Source organism: Gouania willdenowi, chromosome 20 (assembly GCF_900634775.1).
Source record: "Gouania willdenowi chromosome 20, fGouWil2.1, whole genome shotgun sequence".
NCBI lineage: Eukaryota > Metazoa > Chordata > Actinopteri > Blenniiformes > Gobiesocidae > Gouania > Gouania willdenowi.
The window spans coordinates 18,792,834-18,814,133 of NC_041063.1; the positions used below are offsets into that span (position 1 = coordinate 18,792,834).

The window sequence follows — 21,300 nt, forward strand, 5'->3', positions numbered from 1 at the left end:
AGTATCAGTCGAGACTTATACATGCCGATACTGCTGCAGGGGGGGAAGAGGGTGAGACCGGAAACCCCCCGCAGGGAGCAGGGCGGCCCTTGACCCTTCGGTGAAGGGGGGGGTGCCGAGTTAAGCTGTAACGCAAAACCTTTCGTTGGATTTTAGTGCCATATCGGGACTCCTACCGATACCAGTATCGGTATCGACACATTACTGTAAACAAAAGTCACACTGTCATGTCCACAAACTTTGTCAGTGGATGTGTTTGCTGTGGATAATATGGGGATAAGATGAGCTCAGGGCTTTGATGTCTTCTTTCTTCTTTATGCTTGATTAGGATGAGTCAGTGACCAGAGAATAGGGGCTGAAGGATTGAAGGAAATTAGAAAAAGCCAAGAGTTTATGCTGTAAAAACTTGTCTAACAACAACTACACTCTCATGCAACAAAATTACATAAAGACATCACAATAACCTTTCTGGGATTTTGGCTCCTCAGGGAGAAGGAAGTTCCTCTAGTAAGAGGCATGCTTTAAGTTAGGTCCCAGAGAGCCTACAAATGACTAAAATATCCTTAATATTCTAAACATTGATTGACATTCACAATGATGTATACATTCTGGCAGGTTTTAAATTTTAATGCACCATGTAGCCTCTGTTTACCCTAAAAACCTGTCTCCCACTTCTTCAAAGAGCTCCCAAGGGAGGTAAAAGTTTCAGCATCACAATGAAAAAGAAAGAACTTGTTTTAAAAGCAGGACTTGGTCTAAGTAGTACTGGAAGACATCTCCATGGTTACACAGTTTGACTCGGACAGCTAGGTGATATGTAGTCATTGAGGATAACAGATCTAGGTACTAGAAGAGAGAGAAGGAAAGAGTGAACTCTCCTCGTCCTGTCATGGTAAATGTACCGCTGCGAGCTATATGCGCCTGCTGAGACCAGATGAATGTGACACTGTGTGTGTTTTGGTTGGAGAGGATAAGGAAAAAGTGAAACAGAATGAGGCATGGAAGGATATTTTAGAAGCATTTGTACTGTGTGCTCGGGTGTTTTTTTGTGAGTGTGCATATGTGTGTGGGAGGTGTGGGAGAAGAGAGCTTTTCCAGTGAGGTTTTCCCAGTTTTTATCTGTGAGGAAAATGCTTTACTGAGAGGTGACAGGAGTAAATTTCTGGAAAGCACCACACACACACACTACTGGTACCCCACCTTCTCATCCGTCCCTTAAGCCTTCGAGCGCAGATGGATGATGTTATCAAGAGACTCGGGGGTAGGGGGGAGTAGGGGAGCTTGTAGGATATCTTTTACCGTGTTATCTGCATACAGGCAAGCCAAGGATCAGCAAAGCTCACTGCAAGATACTTGGAGCCTTCAATGCTTCATGAATATTAACTGTTACATGGTCTGCAAGTCGTGTTTGTTTCTCATTCCTTCCTCTGCTCTGTGGCTCGAGGAAGTGTTGATTACGGTGCTTTGGTTGGTGTGATTAACATAGTGATCACCACTCAGGCGCAAAGGGCTGGCGCACTTAGTGGTAATTAGAATTTGCCCTGCTGACAGCGCTCTGTGGCTCTTTCTCTGTCATACAAGAGGACATATCCCTGCAGGAAAACAGAACTTTTGAAACTATTTATTTTATGTTTTCAAATTAGTAACTGGAGAATTTGGAAAAAGCTTCCTTGTTTATGTTGTGCGAGAATCTGACCGTCTGTTTCTCTCTCCTGGATAAGACTTAAGAAGCAAATAGGTTAATGTTGTCACGCTATAATGGCTGAAGGCTTGTTCTTTGATGCAATACACACAAATAAAAGCAGAAAACACATTTACATGCCATGAGGTGTGTGCGCGCACACTGGCACAAGCTGTACATGCACACATGTTTAAAACGACTTCCCATATGCACAAACTAGAGTGGTACATAGATTTATTTTTACTGCAAAGTAGTGGTTACGGTAGACGAAGGCTGAGACAGCAGAATAAAAAGTTTCCACAAGCACTCATTGAAATCCGCCACAACATTATGACCACTAAAAGTAGTCAAAGTACTTAACTTGCTACATACTTTTGTCACGTGAAGTTCATCTCCTGAAATTAACCAATCCCTGATAAGCACTAGGCAGCAGTTGCTAAGGTGCATTGCAGATTCCGGGCCTTGCCCAAAGGCCCACGGTGGGTGTAAATTTGTGTTGGCAGGTGTTGACTTTTCTTATCTAACCCAGTCTACCTGCCTTTACCTGCCTGGGAATAATGACCTGTTCTATGGAGAGAGAAAAACAGCCAGCACATGGATACGTAGTTAATGTTTTTGAAGCCGAAAAAATCCTTGATACTGCCAGTGTCATGTGGGTTTCCACAGGGTTCAATTATAGGGTCCTTGCTTTTTTCAATCTGTTTATTTTGACAGATGCAAACTTCCTCTTGATGTCTTAATGACATCAAAGCATGAATGACATTTAAGTTATTTAATGGTAAATAAAAGACAACCAAGTTACTCAAGGACTCCATTGACACCACTGTTGTTTTTGGTCCCAGGCACTGTATATACGATCAATCTTCAAACACCCAGTTGGACACTTGGGTTCCTTTGTGTGTGGAGTTTACATGTTGTCCCTGTTCTTGTGTGGATATTCTGCAGTTATTTTGGCTCAGTCGTTTCATTGTCCATAGAAGTATGTGTGAATAGTTTTGTCTATTAATGTTTGCCTTGCAATGGACTGGCCCCCTGTCCATGGTGTACCCCTGCCTAAGGCCTGTTGAGAGCTGAATATAGACACTGGCGGACCCCTGTTACCCTAAACAAGAAACACTGCGTCGGAAGATGTTTATTTGCAGTTTTTTTTTTTTTTTTTTTAGAAGTGCAACACACACAACTCTTGACAACAGCTTGCTCAACAAAGTTGAGCATTTGTGTGATGGTTCTACTGTTTTACATTCTGGTCATGCACTGCCAGGTTTGCTCATCACCATCCTTGCCCGATCCCACATACTCACCCACCCACCCCTCTCCTCTCTCTTTCTCCCTCTTTCTGTTTTCTCTGCTGACATTTGTGTGAGAAAGTGAAGAGCCATGATTGGCTGCAAAGTGGTGAAAAGGTCAAAATAAAAAAATAGCTGAACAAATTACAAAGGACAGGCATAGAGAGACAGATGGAAAGTACATCAAAGATTGGCTCAGTTTGAAGTCTGTCTGAAGGGAAATGGTTCCAAGTGCTGATACCACCTAAACTAATCAAGACATTGACCCAAAATTCACTTTATTCTTTGCGTTAACTTCTCAGAGGTACATTGTGCCATGACTTTCCTGGCTTGTCCTTCCTGGGAGGACTGGTCTCAGCGGGAAGCCTTTTTACAGTGAGTGATTAATTCAGCAAAGCTGCTGAGTCAACTGGAATAGCACCCCCACACTATAGGATGTCTTTTTTTAACTGACTGATTAAGTATTGTTCAACTGCAAACGTTTCTGTCAGGCTATTGAATTTAGAAATTTGATAGAGGAAAAGGATGAAACGGAGGGAAGAGCAGCCATTAGGTTTCTATTTCAGTCATCGGATGGCCCAAGGATTCTATTGGATCTTTAAATAATCTTATCAATACAGTCGATTGAAACCAAGAATAGCTAGGTTTCTCTCAGGGTTGAAGTCCGGGAAGGGCCTGTTGATACATGATGTAGTGCTTAATATTTGGAGCGCCGCTGCCGTAAAAAGTGGGTTTATTTTATGACCGCTCTCTCATGAATGATTAAGTTCACTTGAGTGCTGCTGCTGCTGCTTGGTGCTGCCTTGACCTAAAAAAAGCTACACAGGTCGTCATTGCTGCCTGTCACTCAAACTTTATCATGCTTCGAATTTAGGTAAGGATGGAGGAGTATGTTTAGTAAGCATTGACACAAAAATATCAAATACTTTCGTTATTTGATGTTCTACAAATCACAAAAATGTCTTTTACGATTTTTAAAAAGTGAATTTTCATTTGAAAGCTCTGTCAAAAGATCATATATATATATATATACACAAGAGGTCATTGGGGCAAATCTTTATGTTCTGATCACTGAAGTTCGCCACCTTTTGTTAGCCATCATCAACCATTGAAGCTGGCGACTGATAGTGGTTCCGCGGAAGCAACCGGAATCACCATGTTGTCGGGTCACGGATTGTGTCACAACTCCTCCTACGACAAGGTTTCAAGCATGTCTGATGAAAGGGCAGGTTTAATTAACTCCTGGCGGCTTGAAAAGGACTTTCGCAGAAAAAAACTTGCAATTGAAATTTACTACAGGTCCCCCCTTAAGATTTGTCTCTGAAATTCCATTATCCAATCCTCGCCACAAAATGTGGAAGGGGGATATAGGTTTGAGCTCCGTGCTTCCGTCCGTCCGAGTTAAAGGGGACAGCTTTTCTCAGAAACTGTTTAAGATAGGATAAGCAAATCCGGTGTGTGGCTTCAGGGTATCAATACCTTGATGGAATTCAAAAATGAGAAGTGCGCAAATATTTTTTCGAAAGTTATTGCCCTTGTGCCATTTTTTTTTAACTCTGTTCGTGGTATCTTCAAAGGGGACAGTTTTTCTTAAAAAACATTTTAGATAGTAATTTTATATTCTGGTGTGATAATATTTTCTTATGTATACATCTAAGTTAGATTAAGGACACTTAGGATAAGGTTGTGAGTTATAATGAGAACCAGTGTGGCGGGGGATGTTGATGACTTATTTTAATAAATAGGCGCAGATTGTTTGTAGAAAAAAACAACAAAAAAAGCATTTCATAATATCAATATTTCTTTGTAACATTGAAAGCCATTTTTAGAGATTTTCCTTTCATACCATCCAATAATGTGAGAGTTTTGGTTTGGGAACAAAGCACAGAAATATTATCTGTTATAATACTGATATACTATGTTGGGATGTCAGAAAGACTCATAATAGGCCAGGACTGAATAAACTCTTGTGCCATCCCTTATGACTTCAGACACTGGCACTTTTGCCCTTTATTCTTCTTGTTACAATGACTTTAAAATGCTCCTAAAGGGATTTGGAGTAATCCGTGATTTCAAAATCCACCAAAGGGGGCTTTGTCATTGTAGTATGTACGGTAATATGAGTATTTTTGTTTAATATTGCTGTCTACTATTAATGAGCAAGCCACTTCGACCCCACGCCTCTGAGCTGTAATAGAGCACCACACACTAACATATTGTAATCGCATTTCCTGTTCTGTGCAGGCGTGTTTGTGTGACAACTGCCCTATTAATATTTCATACTAGCCCACTTAACTCTCGCTGGCTGTATCAAAAAAAGACACCCCACAAACAAACTTGGATATAAAGCCAGCAAAATAAGTGAGACAATGGGTGTTGTGAGAATAAAAAGGGGAAGCGATGACGCGTCGGGCAAAAAATAAGTACATTACATAGTTTGCAAGTCAATCGTTGAAGGAAATATCTAAATAATTTAGAAGTTTCATTTACAGAGTCTTCTGTTACTTACTCATCAGGTTTTTTTTTCACCTGTTGTGTTGTTGATCCTTCTCTGCGTCTACAAAAAAGTGCAGGTGGTGCCAGCAAATGAGAAATGCCTATTGATCAAACTTTCTCTTATAGTTTCAGCCCACTCAAACCGTTTTTTGGTGCCGCTGAGTGATCCTCACACCATCTGCATATCACAGTGCCTCAATCTCCATCATTTCTGCTCTTTCTTGCGGCCAGCAAAGATTAGATGAAAGCGCATATGTGTGAGATTTCCATTTCTTATCGATCTGACCACAAGCTTAACAAAAGAATTACTAGAAGATTTAATGAACATGTCAAGCTCACTTCCCACACTGAAATTGAGATATCATACTCGGATTGAATTTGTTACATTGAGCATGTCATAGCAATCACTACTTGGTAAAGTACAGGTCTTTGTTTAATAGTAGATGCAGATTTGTTGATGGTAGTCTATATTTTAAAGAATAAAACTAAATTCTACTTTGCTTCCCAAATTTAATATAGTAAAAGTACATTTGTGTTCATGGAACAATGAAGCGTACAATGAAGGACAAAGGACAGCCACATTAGTATGGGTTAAATATGCAAACTTCACATATAAATGGTAATGGTAAATGGACTAGATTTTATATAGCGCTTTATCACCACACTGAAGCAGTCTCAAAGTGCTTTATATATCAGCTCATTCACCCAATCACTCTCACATTCACACACCAGTGGGACAGGACTGCCATGCAAGGCGCTAGTCGACCACTAGGAGCAACTTAGGGTTCAGTGTCTTGCCCAAGGACACTTCGACACATAGTCAGGTACTGGGATCAAACCCCCAACCTACCGATCAGAAGACGACCCACTCCCACCTGAGCCACGGTCGCCCTGTATAAAAGTCCCGTTAATCTTTTTTTTTTTCACCAAAAAAATTAATATTGTACATTTTGCACCTGATTAAATTTGCCAAACGCTTTATAAAGTGGTTTCTGTCAGCGGGTTTAGTTGCTTTGTTGCATTCTCAAAGACTTTGGGATAAATCTTTAATTAAAACAAAGTGTTACTGAATCCAGTTTGTATTTTATGAGCTCAGTTGTATTCATAACCATGGAATGAATGCTGCACATGGTAGCAACCAGTTGATTAATCATTTACCGCAGTACGTACATGCTGACGTTCAACTGTCTGTTTACTAATTTAATGAATGGTGTGAGACATAATTAGTCTTTCTGGTCGGCTGCATTGTCGATAAATGTGGAGTGGAAATGTAAGCTGTGAGGCAGACAGTACCGTGGGGACAGTAATATTTATTTGTTGTATAGTGATATATATATATATATATATAATGTTTTTCTTGCTACTGTATTGTTGAAACATTGAATAGATTAAAGCATAATCAAAAGCTTTTTAAACAACAAAATGTGTCAAAAAGGGTCGAAATTGAAATATAATCAGAATCATAATGTTTATTGTAAATTATATTCAAACTTATACAATTTCAGTGCAAGAACATACAAGAGTTACATATGTAAGAATATCTTGTTGCTATTTAGAAATATAATGACGTTAAAAATGAATAAATGTTGCATATTTAAGCTTCTATTAGGTTAATAAATGTGTACGTCCAACTCCAGAGGGGTGAGTACCTCACCAGTCATGCACCACACTGCACATCACACACACTTATCCCTCATTCTATCCCTGTTTCTTTCTGTAAAGTTATTGGAAACCGGCCATGGTAAGGGCACTCAACCAGCAGTCCTAACAAAGTAATGCAAGGGGGAGGAGGTCTATTTTTGCTTTATTATAGATTAATGTTAGGTTCTTTCAAGGTTGTACTCAAGTCATTCTCCAACCATCCATGCGATATAAATCTTGTTAAATTACCTCTGCCAGATGTCCTAACATTGCCGTATTTGTTTAGTGCTATTTATTTACTGTTGGTAATGGTTCAAGAACATAAATATTGAACTAGTCAGTCTTTTTAAACATGTTCCAAGCATACAGTGCCAGTGATTTAAGACACACAGCTATTTTCACTTGACATTACTTGTAAACTTAAAACAAGAGCACTCGGAGAGCACAATCCTCCACCAAGCTCCAATTATCCTTTTTGCAAGGTACTCAAGTTATCTGGATTAGTGATCCTGATCATGGTACCATGACATTTCTATCTCCATTAATAACGATACAGTTGGTCAATCAGTTGGAAAAATCACAAAGAAAAGCGCAATCCGGATGTAACTTGTTGGGTTAATTGATGAACCAACCTGATATAACTGATTCAAATCACCAAGATATGAATGCGAGATAGTGGTTTTTAGATTTATCAAATAAACTGATCCAGAATCAGTATCAGTATAAAAATTAAATAGAATCTTACATAGCATAAAGCAGGGGTCACCAACATGGTGCCCGTGGACCGCAGGTAGGCTGCATGGACCATGTGAGGTGCCCTCAGGAGCTCTAGTCACCAATATGCTCCATCTAAAACCTGATTTACTTTCCAGGATTCCAACTCACTAAGGTAATTACATATGACAGATGTAGTTAGTACTTAGTAGAGTTAAATATTTCTGCATGTGACAAAGTTTTAGTATTAAATTAACCATCTTTAAATGTGTATTTTCACTAAAACATTGGGACTAATGTTTTCAAGTGTTGCAGAAATGGCTATCATCAGTGGTATGTTATATTTATTATAATGTGCATAAGATATATTTTTGGGATTTTGGATTTTCTCTAAAATGTAATGAAAATCAAATAGTTGCATAAATGAGGAGAAATAAAGTGTTGCACGTACTTGAATTCTCAACATTTCCTATCTTTTTAAGTTACTGCTAATCTTCCTTATTATTATACCCGGTTTTAAAGTGAAACCATTAGAATATAGTATTTAAGAAATGCTTTTCTAACTGGTAGCCCTTGGGGCTATGCAGTACCTATAGTTTCAGAAAGGTTGGTGACCCCTGGCATAAGGTCTGTCTTTGGTTTAAAATTAGGTCAATATCCCTTAAGTACTTTTTACGTAATCATGCTAACAAGCAAACAAATAAATAAATAAATAAATGCTGTTCAAAAAAAAAATATTACCTCCACCAAGAAGGTAAAATTTTTACCAGCGTTTATTTTTAGGATTATGATTGATTGCTTTTTGTAGAAATGCATAATGAAAAGATCTGTCTTTCTCCAACACACGTGCATGCCTTGATGAGTTCATCAGGCTGGAAGAAACGTGGTCTAGGAAGATGTAACACATCACTGGTCCTGGAATCAATCCACATTACCATGGCAATAATCACCTGGATTGATTCTGCAGGAAAAAATTATCATACCTGAGGAATAGCTCAATCTGGGCAGAACAGGCTAACAACACAAATGTGGGAGGGGGGGTTAGTATGGAAAGTGGAGGAGCACAAATATCAATAGTAGCTCACTGGGCTTGGCTCAGTGAATATAATCTAATGTGTATACAATCACTAACCTCCCCAAGCTGGCAAATGGGCCAGACTCGTGGTACAGGTTATTTTTCTTCCTCACAATGGTTTTCCTTCCACAAAGTGAGGAATTAAATAGAAGAGGTGATGCCAGGAGTAGGAAGTGACTGTGTGACCTCAGAGCTTTCACTGTTGACATTTAGAGTGGATTTACTGCCCCTTGTGACTCATGTGGGAACGAAGAACAGAAAGGTGATTCCCACAAATTTAAGAGTGTTGTTGAAGATGTCAGGTGACTGAAGATGGAAATCAAGAGACACTTGGATCAGGGACTCAAGACAGCTCTTAAGGCTGTGAGTTTTCTAATGGCTCTTTCCTGCTGGATCAACTTGACACTTTCTACTCGGGTTGCAAAGGAAGTTGTTCTACTTCTTTAAAGAAGCTATGGAATCAAATTGTAAAGATAGTGTGGGTGTTGATAGCTAATGCAAGTTCACTTCCATCGTAGTCAGTAGATATTATTCCTTAATGTGGCCAGCATAGATAATTTAGCCATCTTCTCAGCTTTATAGTGTGCTCAGGGGAAGTCATAAATGTACTTTAGAGAAAGAAAGAAAAGAAAAAAAAATCAATAAAGCCATTAAAACATTCTTCAGTTTAGTCCATTGGAGAATTTAGCTCATTATAAATGTCAACATGCAAAGAGAAACACTGTCATCCCTTCTAAGCTAATCAGCTTTAATGACTGGACTGACAATGAACTAAAAATGGTGTGACGATACTGAGGTCAAAACCCTTCCAGGAGGAGGAAGAAAAATTTTAGACACAACCATTCCAAAAAACACTTTTTTTACAGATGTATATAAAAATTAAAATGATAATTGGTATTAGGGGTTGAACGACTTCATAATTTTAAAAGTCGACTTTATGTTCATACTAGTTGAGTCGACGACAAATAGTAGATGACTTCACCAAAAGCCGAAGCCAAGCCCAGTGGCAGCCAAGTGGCAACCGGGTGCCGGTGTTGTGCCAAAATCCGTGACCGCATGTGGCGACATTTCCATCTCCGGCAGCTTCTCGGTGGACATTTACTCCCCCTTAAACGCATTTGTAATTCTTCTCCAGTTTGCATTTACTTCATCCACTGGAGCGTCATGTTTAAGGAGGAGTAAATAGCTCCTTACGAGCTCTGAAGAGGTTTACACAGTTCCCGTAGCACTCTTCTTCTCTATCGCCGAGAAGCCACAGCGGTCACAGATTTTTTTGGGTCACAGATTTTCGTACAACACCGGTTTCGGTGAAGGAAGCCAAAGCTACCGTAAAACAGCCCAAACAAAGTCTAAAGGCCCGGCCCTGAGGACGCCTCGGGGGTTAACAGTTACTGTAGACTCATGTTAGGCAAAGCAGCAGTGCTGATGTTTTCCAGATCTACTTATTACACAGACATGTTACCGCTACAGCTAACGTTAGCATGTAAATTAGCCGTAGTATCTGCCTACCAGCTGCAGTTTGAGCACAAACAAGGAAGGAGCGGTAAACGCTTGATGTTGTGCTGCCTTGCCGTGCAGGGGTACTAGGACCCTCGTTTGTTGTGTTGTGCCGCCATCTTGGGCAAAGGTTAGGTACTGCAACAGAGTCGTGACACAACATTAAAGTCGACTCGTTTGTTCAACCCCTAATTGGTATTAAATATTATATTTATTTAGATTTTTTCTTTTCCTCCAAAATATACAACACACGTGCTATTAGTTTATACAGGTGTGTTTTACATAATCAAAAATACATTAAAAAGAAAACAAATCATAATGATGATTTTTAATTCAACTTTAATCCTACTGTTTCATTATATATCAAGCAAAGTTTTGAAAGGCTTTACAAATAAAAAACAAATGGCAATTTAAAACAGTCTTTACATAGTATGAAAGATAGGAATGTGAAAGAATAGAAAATGTATGTATGATTTAGTAGATTTGATGGAAAGATGTAAAAGAGTGCCAACTCAATGGGATGAGAGGCAACGATTAGCTAGAGTGAGATGTAGAAAGGACAAGTAGGACTGTTCAGTGTAACATTTTACAGCTAATTTGTTACACTTAGACTTATATATTTGGAATATTTTAATTAAGTTGAAGGTTGAAGTTTGGTCTCCACTGTAAGCACTGTCTTCTCGACATTTTTAAATTGGGATGTAGAGTCCTATAGACGGATGGATGCATAGAAGTGTTTTAATTTCGTTCTTACTGTGATTTCTCATGTTTGCCCCCCAAAAAACTGCCTTCCCAACACATTTCTGGTGTTTTCATGGACTGAATGACAGATGTTTATTTTCGAGGTTTACAAGGAAAGATCCAAATGTCTTGTGAAGTGAGTTGATATCACCGGGAATACCAAAAACTATGGATGCACCGATACTGATTTTGGGTATTGTTCGATACTGCACCAATATACTTGTACTGGTTAAAGTTCAACGTTAAGGAATGATACCATTGTATCCAATGGCTTTCAATGGTGGACTGTCATGTCTTCTGTTGCATTTTTTGGGGCATTTTACAGAAAATGTTTTGAAATGCCAGTTTTGTAGTTAATTTTGAAATTATTTTTTTTATCTTATATATATATATATGTTGTAACAAGCATAAAATAAAATTCAATATGTCTTCAAATTCATTGCATTTTGCCTAATACTTTTTTTGCATGGGTGACCGTGGCTCAGGTGGTAGAGGGTCGTCTTCTGATCGAGAGGTTGGGGGTTTAATCCCCGTACCTGACTATGTGTCGAAGTGTCCTTGGGCAAGACACTGAACCCTAAGTTGCTCCCAGTGGTCGACTAGTGCCTTGCATGGCAGTCCTGTCCCATTGGTGTGTGAATGTGAGAGTGATTGGGTGAATGAGCTGATATATAAAGCGCTTTGGGACTGCTTCAGAGTGGTTATAAAGCGCTATATAAATCAAGTCCTTTTACCATGAGTATATACAGTATATGGGTATAAGTATTGGTACTCGGGATCGGCAAGTACACACACCCAAGTATCGGTATTGTATCATTTTTTGGGAAAAGTGGTATTGATGGATTCCTACCGGAAACAAACTAGAACAAATATGGTGTCAAGCGAATCACTGTCCTCCTTGTCACGCAAAAACCCAATAAAACAAGTAAAAACACCTCAATATATTGGTTTTTCAGGACTCCACATCCCACAATGCAATACGTAAAACTTTTCCGAAAATGTTTAGTGAGAGAGTGTTTACAGAGCAGAACAAAACAAACTTTTGAGCTGTAATTTTCACCATTTTCCTTTTTTTTGGGAGTAAATGAGGTTAAATTAATTATTCTATACCCTATGATTCTATCTAATGAAAAATGATCATGGGTAGCAGCTTTAAGTGAACTGGTAAACTTCCTATGATCCACCTATTGTTGTGTCAAAGCTGATCATAATAATAATAATAATGCATCAATTTTATATAGCGCTTTCTCATAGACACTCAAAGTCGCTTTACAGAATTAAGGGATTATTCTTTCACCCAACACTTAGTGGTGGTACACTACGATTGTAGCCACAGCTACCCTGGGGCAGACTGACGGAAGCAAGGCTGTCATAGCGAAGCTGTCATAGTGCACCTTCGACCACCACCAACATTCACTGACACACAACATTCATACTAGGCAATGCAGGTGAAGTGCCTTGCCCAAGAACACAATGACAGATACCACTGGGGTGACTGCCACCCCACTGTGGCACCTGGAATTCTCCCTGGTCTCCCATCCAACTACGAACCAGGCTCAGGCCTGCTTAGCTTCCGAGATCTAACAGGATTGGTCAATGACAGACTGGTATGGCCACAGCGTTAGTGTTTTTGATGGGTTTTTTGTTGATTTTTCTAAATGCTGCACCTTCAACCCTTATGGAATGTGCAAATCAAGAGCAAAGAAGAGTCAACAATAATTGATCTTCTTTACTACTCCCCCTCAATTACAGTAGATTAATGTGAGCCACTTGGTAATTACTCATCCCGCATGGTCAAACGCCCTCTGTGGTGTCCATGAGGTGTGTAGAATGTACACTGCGGAGGTGTGGGTCAGAGAAAATGTTAATTAGTTTATGTGTGAAGGTGATGGTGTCCACACACTCATCCCATATGGTGTTCGTTGAACAGTTTTAAAAGTGGGGAGCAGGGGAGATAATGATGTCTTTTATAGCCTCCCTTGTCATATTCTTATCTGTACTTATCTGCCCTGTGATCAATCATTTTTAACTACACTGAAAATCCAGCTTCGTAAACTGTGTCATTTACCAATGGTGAGCTCGTAAACCTGAGGAAAGTGGGTGTTTCATCCTCTTATCTTCTCTATATCGTTGATGTTCAGCAGCAGGAGCACAAGCAAAGGTCTTCTGATTCGAGTGTGCTGCGTGTGAGCTTGCCAAACAAAAGTTAAAGAGTTTTTCAAGCAATCTGTCTGCTTACTATGACTCCCTAGTCTTCCAGCTCAGTGCCAGGCCTGTGCCACACTTAGCTGCTAATAGGTTTAACCTAATCAACATTCATTTAGTGATAACATCTCCTCCTCGAGCTATGACACTGACATCTCTATGTTCTTTCACTATCTCTTTCTGTTTTAAAGAGATATATTCGTTAGAGCTGTATCCATTTCTTTTAAACCTTTCTGTCTAATTGATAGCCCACAGAAACCAAAACTTTAAAGAGCAGCTAAAACCCAAAACCACTATGTATTTTTGATATGAAGTAATGTTAATAATTGATCCTAGTCCAACTCTTGACATTTTAGTCCAAGTATTTCAATTTGACATACTGTATGTTGTTATAAAAATGTAAGAGTAACTGCTCTCTAGGGGTTGAAACTTGGCTGTTACAATCGAATTTTGCTATTGGCTGAGAATGGTGGTTTGTGACCTTTTGGTGGCTTTTTACGTCACAGTTGGCCCCACCCCCTCCTATGAAAACTAGTACCTGTCGACTCTGAAATCTGTGGCAAGTAGGTAAGATTGAGAGAGTTGTGAATGGAGAGGTATAGTGAGTATTGAGTTGGTAGTTAGCATAGCATAGATTGTTTTTTGGAGATTTTATAGTATACACTGGGCGTGTCTTAACTGCTCCAGGTGCCCCGCCCATACTCAAGTAATTTTTTGAGTTTCAAGCCTAGATGCACGTCAGATGAAACCTCGGGGTTTTGTTACTCATTGACCTTTTTTTAAGTCAATTTTTTTTTGTCATTTCTTTCATTTTCATTTCTCGATGGCAGAAAGTTATGAGTTTGAATCAAGACTTTACCTTTCACTCAAAATTATAGCATAACAACGTATTTTGACAGAACAATAGTCTTAGAACCTTTAATGTTGCTCCAGGGTCAGAGAGTACCCTTCCTTGGATGCATTTGATCCAAATTTAAAAACCAACCACATCCACCTTCTTGGAGATGCTCTGACCTGATCACAGCTGGTGTCATGATTACTACAAGTGTCAATTGTGATCATATTTAGGTGTGTAGAATGTGTATAGAATCAGTGAATTCTGCAGCTGAGTTACTTCAGTCAACGATTAGTATTCTAAATATCCGTTTTCTGATCCTGACTGAGACTTCAATCTTTTGTTCATTAGATTTTAATGGATGTTTCATTTCTGAGGTCATTTCTGTTCACAAAAAGTTGTGGAGGTGTCGTGGACTCTCCACTCAGTTTGAGACTCAGACATTTTACCTGTGACTTAATTATCTCATCCCAAGAGGATGGTTTAGAATTTCATTTGTAGTTGGGGTGCATGAGTTGATTTCATCACCTCCTTTGACACAATGAGGCAAATAGAAGATGTCTACTTCTCCTCTGTATGCTGTGCCTATGACAAAGTATTCCTTAAAATGTCAAACACCAGTCAGAACATCAAAGGCCAGATTTTATAGTTTGAAGGTCAAGGTCAGAAGGTGTGGCTGCGCTGCCAAGCATTAGGTATTCCTACCAGTTTATAAGTTTCTTGTTTGAATTTTTTAAAGTTTTACATGTCCACTTGGTATACTTGTACAAACATTGATTGGTGTTGTTTTATGTGACTGAAAAATGTTGAGCTAAAACCCTTTAATCTAACTTGTCTTCCCATCAAATCAAAAGTATTCTTTAATTATACAATTTAAAAAGATGATTGTGGTTGATTCATATCTTCTTATTCTGATACTTTCTACTTGTTTAATACTTTCGTTTGGAGCTATGATTTTTCTTAACATCAATCACCCATTGGTTCCCTCTGTTGTTTTTGGATCAGGTTTCCACCATGTAATTGACCTGTGTTCATGACTGGAGAATGTGTTATACTCCGTGCATGATCAAATGGGCACTCATTGATATTCAGGAACTCATCCACTGAGCAATATAAGCAAAAGCATAAGCTGTATTATCATATTATTTATTATTTTCAACACCTCTCAGTCTTCATTTATGCAGCCTTCGCTGCCCTTTATGCAAAGTGGAAAAGATTATTCAGTGCATCTTGGATCAGTTTTGAAAAATTGAGTGATGAAGTACTGACTTTTAATCACAAGATGATGCATTTAACCAAGGAGGTGAAACATGTTGTGTATTTAGTAAACATATTTCTTGGGGTAAAGTTATTCATTTTTTGTGTTTTCTTTTACAGGCTCTTGCCATCATCTCCATACTGTTCATCATCCTCTCTACCATCGCCCTGTCGCTCAACACCTTACCGGACCTTCAGGTCAAAGATGACTTTGGTCACGCCAACGACAACCCCCAGCTGGCACACGTGGAGGCTGTTTGTATCGCCTGGTTCACCATGGAGTATCTCCTACGTTTCCTCTCCTCGCCAAATAAATGGAAGTTTTTCAAAGGTCCTCTGAATGTCATAGACTTGCTGGCCATTCTGCCCTACTATGTCACCATCTTCCTAACAGAATCCAATAAGAGTGTGTTGCAGTTCCAAAATGTACGCCGTGTGGTGCAGATATTCAGGATTATGAGAATATTGAGGATCCTGAAGTTGGCCCGGCACTCCACTGGACTCCAGTCTTTAGGATTTACCTTAAGAAGGAGCTACAATGAACTGGGGTTGCTCATTTTATTTCTTGCCATGGGCATCATGATATTTTCCAGCTTGGTCTTCTTTGCAGAGAAAGATGAAGATGCCACAAAATTCACGAGTATTCCTGCCTCATTCTGGTGGGCCACCATTACTATGACAACGGTGGGCTACGGTGACATTTACCCACAGACATTACTTGGAAAAATAGTCGGTGGTCTCTGCTGCATTGCAGGCGTGCTTGTTATTGCTTTGCCAATCCCCATTATTGTCAACAACTTCTCTGAGTTTTACAAGGAGCAGAAAAGGCAAGAGAAAGCTATTAAGCGGAGGGAAGCCCTCGAGAGAGCCAAGAGAAATGGCAGCATTGTGTCCATGAACCTTAAGGATGCCTTTGCCCGCAGCATGGAGCTGATGGATGTAGTTGTAGAGAAAGAAGAGGAGAAAACCTCCCTTGATAACCACCTGTCCCCTAGCCGCTGGGGCAGCTCAACCAGGCATGCGACCTCTGCAACCAGTTTAAAGTCACCAGATAAACGAAACTCTGAGTTTCTGCCTCAGAGCTCCCCACGTCGCATTACCATCACCACCACTGGGAGTCCACAGCGGACAAGTAGGACGCCACAGCACCTTAATGTTCAGAAACTGGAGGAGATGTACAACCAGATGACCAAGTCCCAGTCTTTCAGTAATTTCAACACCACAAGCTCCATTAGCACCCTGAGCACAACTATGACTGGCCTTGCCTCATCGAAGAAATTTCATAGCACTGAATTTGTATCAAAGGAGGAAGTAAAACTGGAGATGAAGGAGGTCCAGCCCCCAGCAAAAGATAATTTAACCAGCTCTTCAACAGGTCTCAGAAAGCAAGGCTCAAACTCAGGGGAGGATAATACCAAGCCATATCAGACCACTCACCCCAGAGCCCCACCCTATTTAGATCTAAGTTATCTGAGAGGGAATAATGACCAGAGCTCTCCTCACATGATCCTAAAAGATGGCTTTCATCAACCTCACAGGCTGGAAGGAGGATCAGAGCTCCATCTAGAGAAAGGGAGGAGCTTTACCAGTGCTGCAGAGAATATTCAAACTTCTCCAAGAGGTTTAAATATTCTAAAGATTACAGAGTTGAACGTTAGCCAAGCCAAGACTTCAGCTGAAGGCCCATTGACACCACCCAGCACTACCTCTCCTGGAGAAATCAGTTCCAGCATCCTGGAAGACGACTCCCCAGAAGGTGAGACGTCCCCGTTAATCCTCTGTTCAGAAGACTTGCTCCCAGCCACAGAGGAAGACATCGGGCCCCTCTCCCCGAAGAGGCTGCTTGTTGACACGCCTCCCGGTGATGACAATCAATCCATGGAGGACCTTGAGGAAAAGCATCTGATGGAGGTGGCAGGAGCTGCAGTGGCTCCTCAGTCTCCAAAAGCAGCAGCACAAAATTGCAACCAGAGCGCAGTAGGCACTGGTGATGAGGTCAAGGCCGACAGCAACCAAAGTGGACACAAAGTGGAGAATCACGTATTTACTACCGACATCCACCTGATTCCTGGGGAGAGCAGCCTTTCCCCCACCCTTGAAACCAGCATGTGATCATAAGAGAAGCTTTTTAGGACAAATACAGCTTGGGTGAGCCAAATACAGTAAAGCTTCAAGGTACAGTTATAGTGAAAGATATTTTTGCATGGCATGACAAGTCTCTTTTACTTGTGTACGGGAGTTGTGTTGCTAAAAGGGAAACTGCAGTAACTCTTGCAGATTTAAAGAACATGAATGACAGCATCTGAAAGAAGGCTCTGAGAAAAACTTGCAATTCATCAACAAACGTTGACATGTGTCCTCCCTATGTACATAGTTACCGTCTCCTTTTCTAGTGAGAAAAAGGAAATGCACAGAGGAACTCATCTGTACAAAGCATGCACTTAACAACAGACTGGTATTTTCCGGTGCTTAGTTTGCAGAAAGCGCTCAACTGTAAATACATGGACATGTAAGGCAATGATAATGCGCGGGATGGCAGAAGAAAACTGTCACTGAAGGTACAAATATCCAATATAAGCGAGGGGTGTCCCCTGGGTGCGGGTGTTGCATTGTAGCGACCTATTTTTTTTCTAAAAAAACATATCATTATCTTCTGTGGAAATGCAAAGTGTTCCAATCTTAATCCTGTATTTTATTTTATTTTTTACTTTTCTGGTAAATGTTCAAAAAGACTCTAATCATAACATTATTGCATTTGTTTTTCAATGCTGAATCTTTGAATACATGGCAAAGATGGATCAGAACATCTTGGGCTTCAGTTTGACAGCACAAAACATAGAATTAAATTCACAATGCACACACTGTTGAAATAAAAGTTTGAAACTGACTGAGGTCAGACCAACTCATCAAAAAACTAGATGTTGAGGTCAGATGTCATTTCTAGCGCAGTGCTATTTCAACAATGATGCAAGTGGCCACAAGGGGGATAAAGTTTAAATCTGCCTAACCACATAAATCCCATATTTTAAATTGTACCTGTGTCATCCAGATCTTGTTTTTTTTACACTACTGATGCCAGTGCGACGCCAAAACATGACATTTGTGGTATTTTCGCAGACTGAAAGTTATTGACAAAACAATGGCAGATGTTGAAATTTGGCTTACACAGAAACATGCCAATACTGCTTAAATTGGAGTGACATCATATCACAGAAAACTGCGAAAACAAACCAGAACAAAAACGTCATCAGGAGAACAATTGTCTTGTCTAGTAGCGAAGAAACACAAGAAATCACTATAAGGATAAAATAAAAACACAAGACACATGACCATTTGTTTTTGGTGGAGACGGTGACAAATTTTTGAGTGGAAATTTATACTTTTGACATTTGTTTTTGACTATAGGATTTATCAGCACAACTTTTTGATGACATAAAGGTCAGCCCAGTTTCAACAAGTTTGCGACAATGACACAAAAAAGACGTTGATTCATTTTGCGCATCTTGCAACATGATTTCCTTATGTCACGTAATGTTATAGTGGGGACGACAAAGCAATGCATTTTAATGTGAGTTATAACCCTAGCCATAACCCAAACCCTGATTGAAGTGTGTAATGAGATGAAATCACAGTAAATTACTTCCAGTCAAAACTGATTGAGTTTAAAATAATGTGGAATTTGCGTTGAAATGCATGAAAAGTGAGTTATATGGTTAGGCAGCTTTAAATTGAACAAGAGGTCTTTTATGCATGTAATAGAATAATTTTAGGTCAAAGCAGGGTCACAAAGACTTGTCCTGAATCACAATATATCTTTCTTCTGTTTTCTCACCACTTAAACCTAGCAGTTCATTTTGTACCTAGTGTATACCTGATGTAGAAAATAATCAAAGAAATAAAATATTCTAAAAATATAGGATTACATTAAACCTCAAAAAAATCACCCACACATTCCTATGAATTAATGTGGGAATTAGACCGGGCTGTGTAACTGCATACCTACTTTTATTGTCCTCTTCTCAAGAGTTTAGGGATCAACGTGGCCACTCATTCAACAAATCAAAATCACACTGCGTCTGACGTTCCCACTGTCTATTGTTAAAATAGAGCCCAAAAAATGCTCTGAACTCAGAAATCTGCAGCTGCCAAACACTTATGGAAGAATGCAGGCTGTCTGATATATCACACCAAACTACAGAAAATGCTAAAGTAAAAATATGCCATTTCAGTCCCTAAGGACAAGGTTTAAGATGTACTTTTTCAATTTTTACTTCCATCAAACTCATGAAGAACAACCAATATTTACATTTATAGAAGTTTTAAGACATTTTTCTTAGATAACTACTGTATGTCTAAGATAGCCATGAAACAATCTACAGTAGTCAATAATTATTATATCAAAGGACAGCACAGCAGATCTTTGCTTTTACTTTTTATTTTTTTGACAAGTTAAAGAAATAACAAAATACAGCATAGCCGTATACCTTCTGAGATAAGGACCAAATCAAGCACACACACAAGCGTTTATAAATCCCAGCTGCATCCCTACATTAATGTTGATATTATATATATTATATAGAGTTTGTTTTTTTTCTGACAGTCTCTACCTGCATTGAGTTCACTGTCCTCTCCTCTGAGCCCCAGTGTTCACTAAAAACTGTGCTACTGCAACTTTTTCAGAACCTGCTGATGATATTTAAGCATTTTTGTACACATGTTGTTTTTATTTAATTATAATTTATTACGTTTTTTTTTTTTTGTGAACAGAAATATTTTTAGTCAAACTTGAACCCAAAGGAGTGGACTTTTCTGTCTCTCGTCATCTTTCTCTTTCCTTTTACACTGACTGATGATTTCTGTTGTATGTTGCCTTTGTTTCCAATCACTGGGTGGAATATATATTTATAATTTGCAGCATGATACAGGCGAGCGTTACACAAACCAGGAAGGCAATTAGATGAAAAAAAAAAATGCTTTGTTGGTCATTTTATAGTTTTCTGTCTTTTGTTTTTTTTTTTACTATTCTCATCATGTTTTGTCTGTTTGAGGGATGTGGAATGTGCAATACCGCATACTGCTATCTATGCAGGCCAAAAATTGTGGCACTTTATTTAATCTTTATGGGGATTTATAAATGTACAGGCAGAAATTATTCGTATTTTTAAAATGTAATATCTGCTATTAGATTAACAGTATTATGAGTAACGGAGATGGGCAAGTAATGCAAACAGGATCTGGGCATTTGATTTTTCTTCTACCATAGCTGATAAAATGCTGTTAAGCACATTAATGCCAAGCATTAAGAAACAGCAAATTTGATCATCTGTTGAAAGGGGATCCAAATTGACAAGAAGCTTTTATAATTCTGCTAGATTTATGTAATTGTGTGCGTAATTATAATTTATTGGTCGCAAACCAAGGATTTTATTATTTTTGTGGATTAACAGTAAGAATGATTCTATTTTTTCTAAACCAAAATCGAGCACGACCACAAAATCCTGCCATATGGTGGTTGAAATGATGCGTGCCTTTTCATAACATCAACGCTTATGAGAAGGTAGCCGGTCATTTTTTTTTGTTTTTGTTTTTTGTTCATAAGCACTGTACAGAAAAATCTAATTTTATAGGAGAAATCAGGTCTTTATGTAATAGATACGAGTAATGTTAGTGAGTTCTCAGGTTTTCTATATAACTCTCTGATGTTCTGATTGGATTGGTTAATTTTTTATTTCTTTATTAGCTTAAAAAAAAAAAAAAAAAATCACTTCTGTAATTTGTGAGAAAATGATGTTGTCAAAATTCACACTGATGTCTTTTGGCTCCAGGTTGGAGCTGCCATGTTTCTCCGTACTCCTGGTCAATCTGTGTACCG

General features: G+C 39.1%; 1 protein-coding gene across 1 annotated transcript in view; it reads left to right on the forward strand.

Moving 5' to 3' along the window:
- Window positions 1–20,350, forward strand: part of kcnb2b (potassium voltage-gated channel subfamily B member 2b) — a 111,074-nt gene extending 90,724 nt beyond the window's left edge. The window contains exon 3 of the mRNA XM_028435061.1: window positions 15,549–20,350. Coding sequence (XP_028290862.1) covers window positions 15,549–17,540 — 1,992 coding nt within the window. The 3' untranslated portion in view covers window positions 17,541–20,350. The remainder of the gene's footprint in view (window positions 1–15,548) is intronic.
- Window positions 20,351–21,300: the final 950 nt, after the last annotated feature.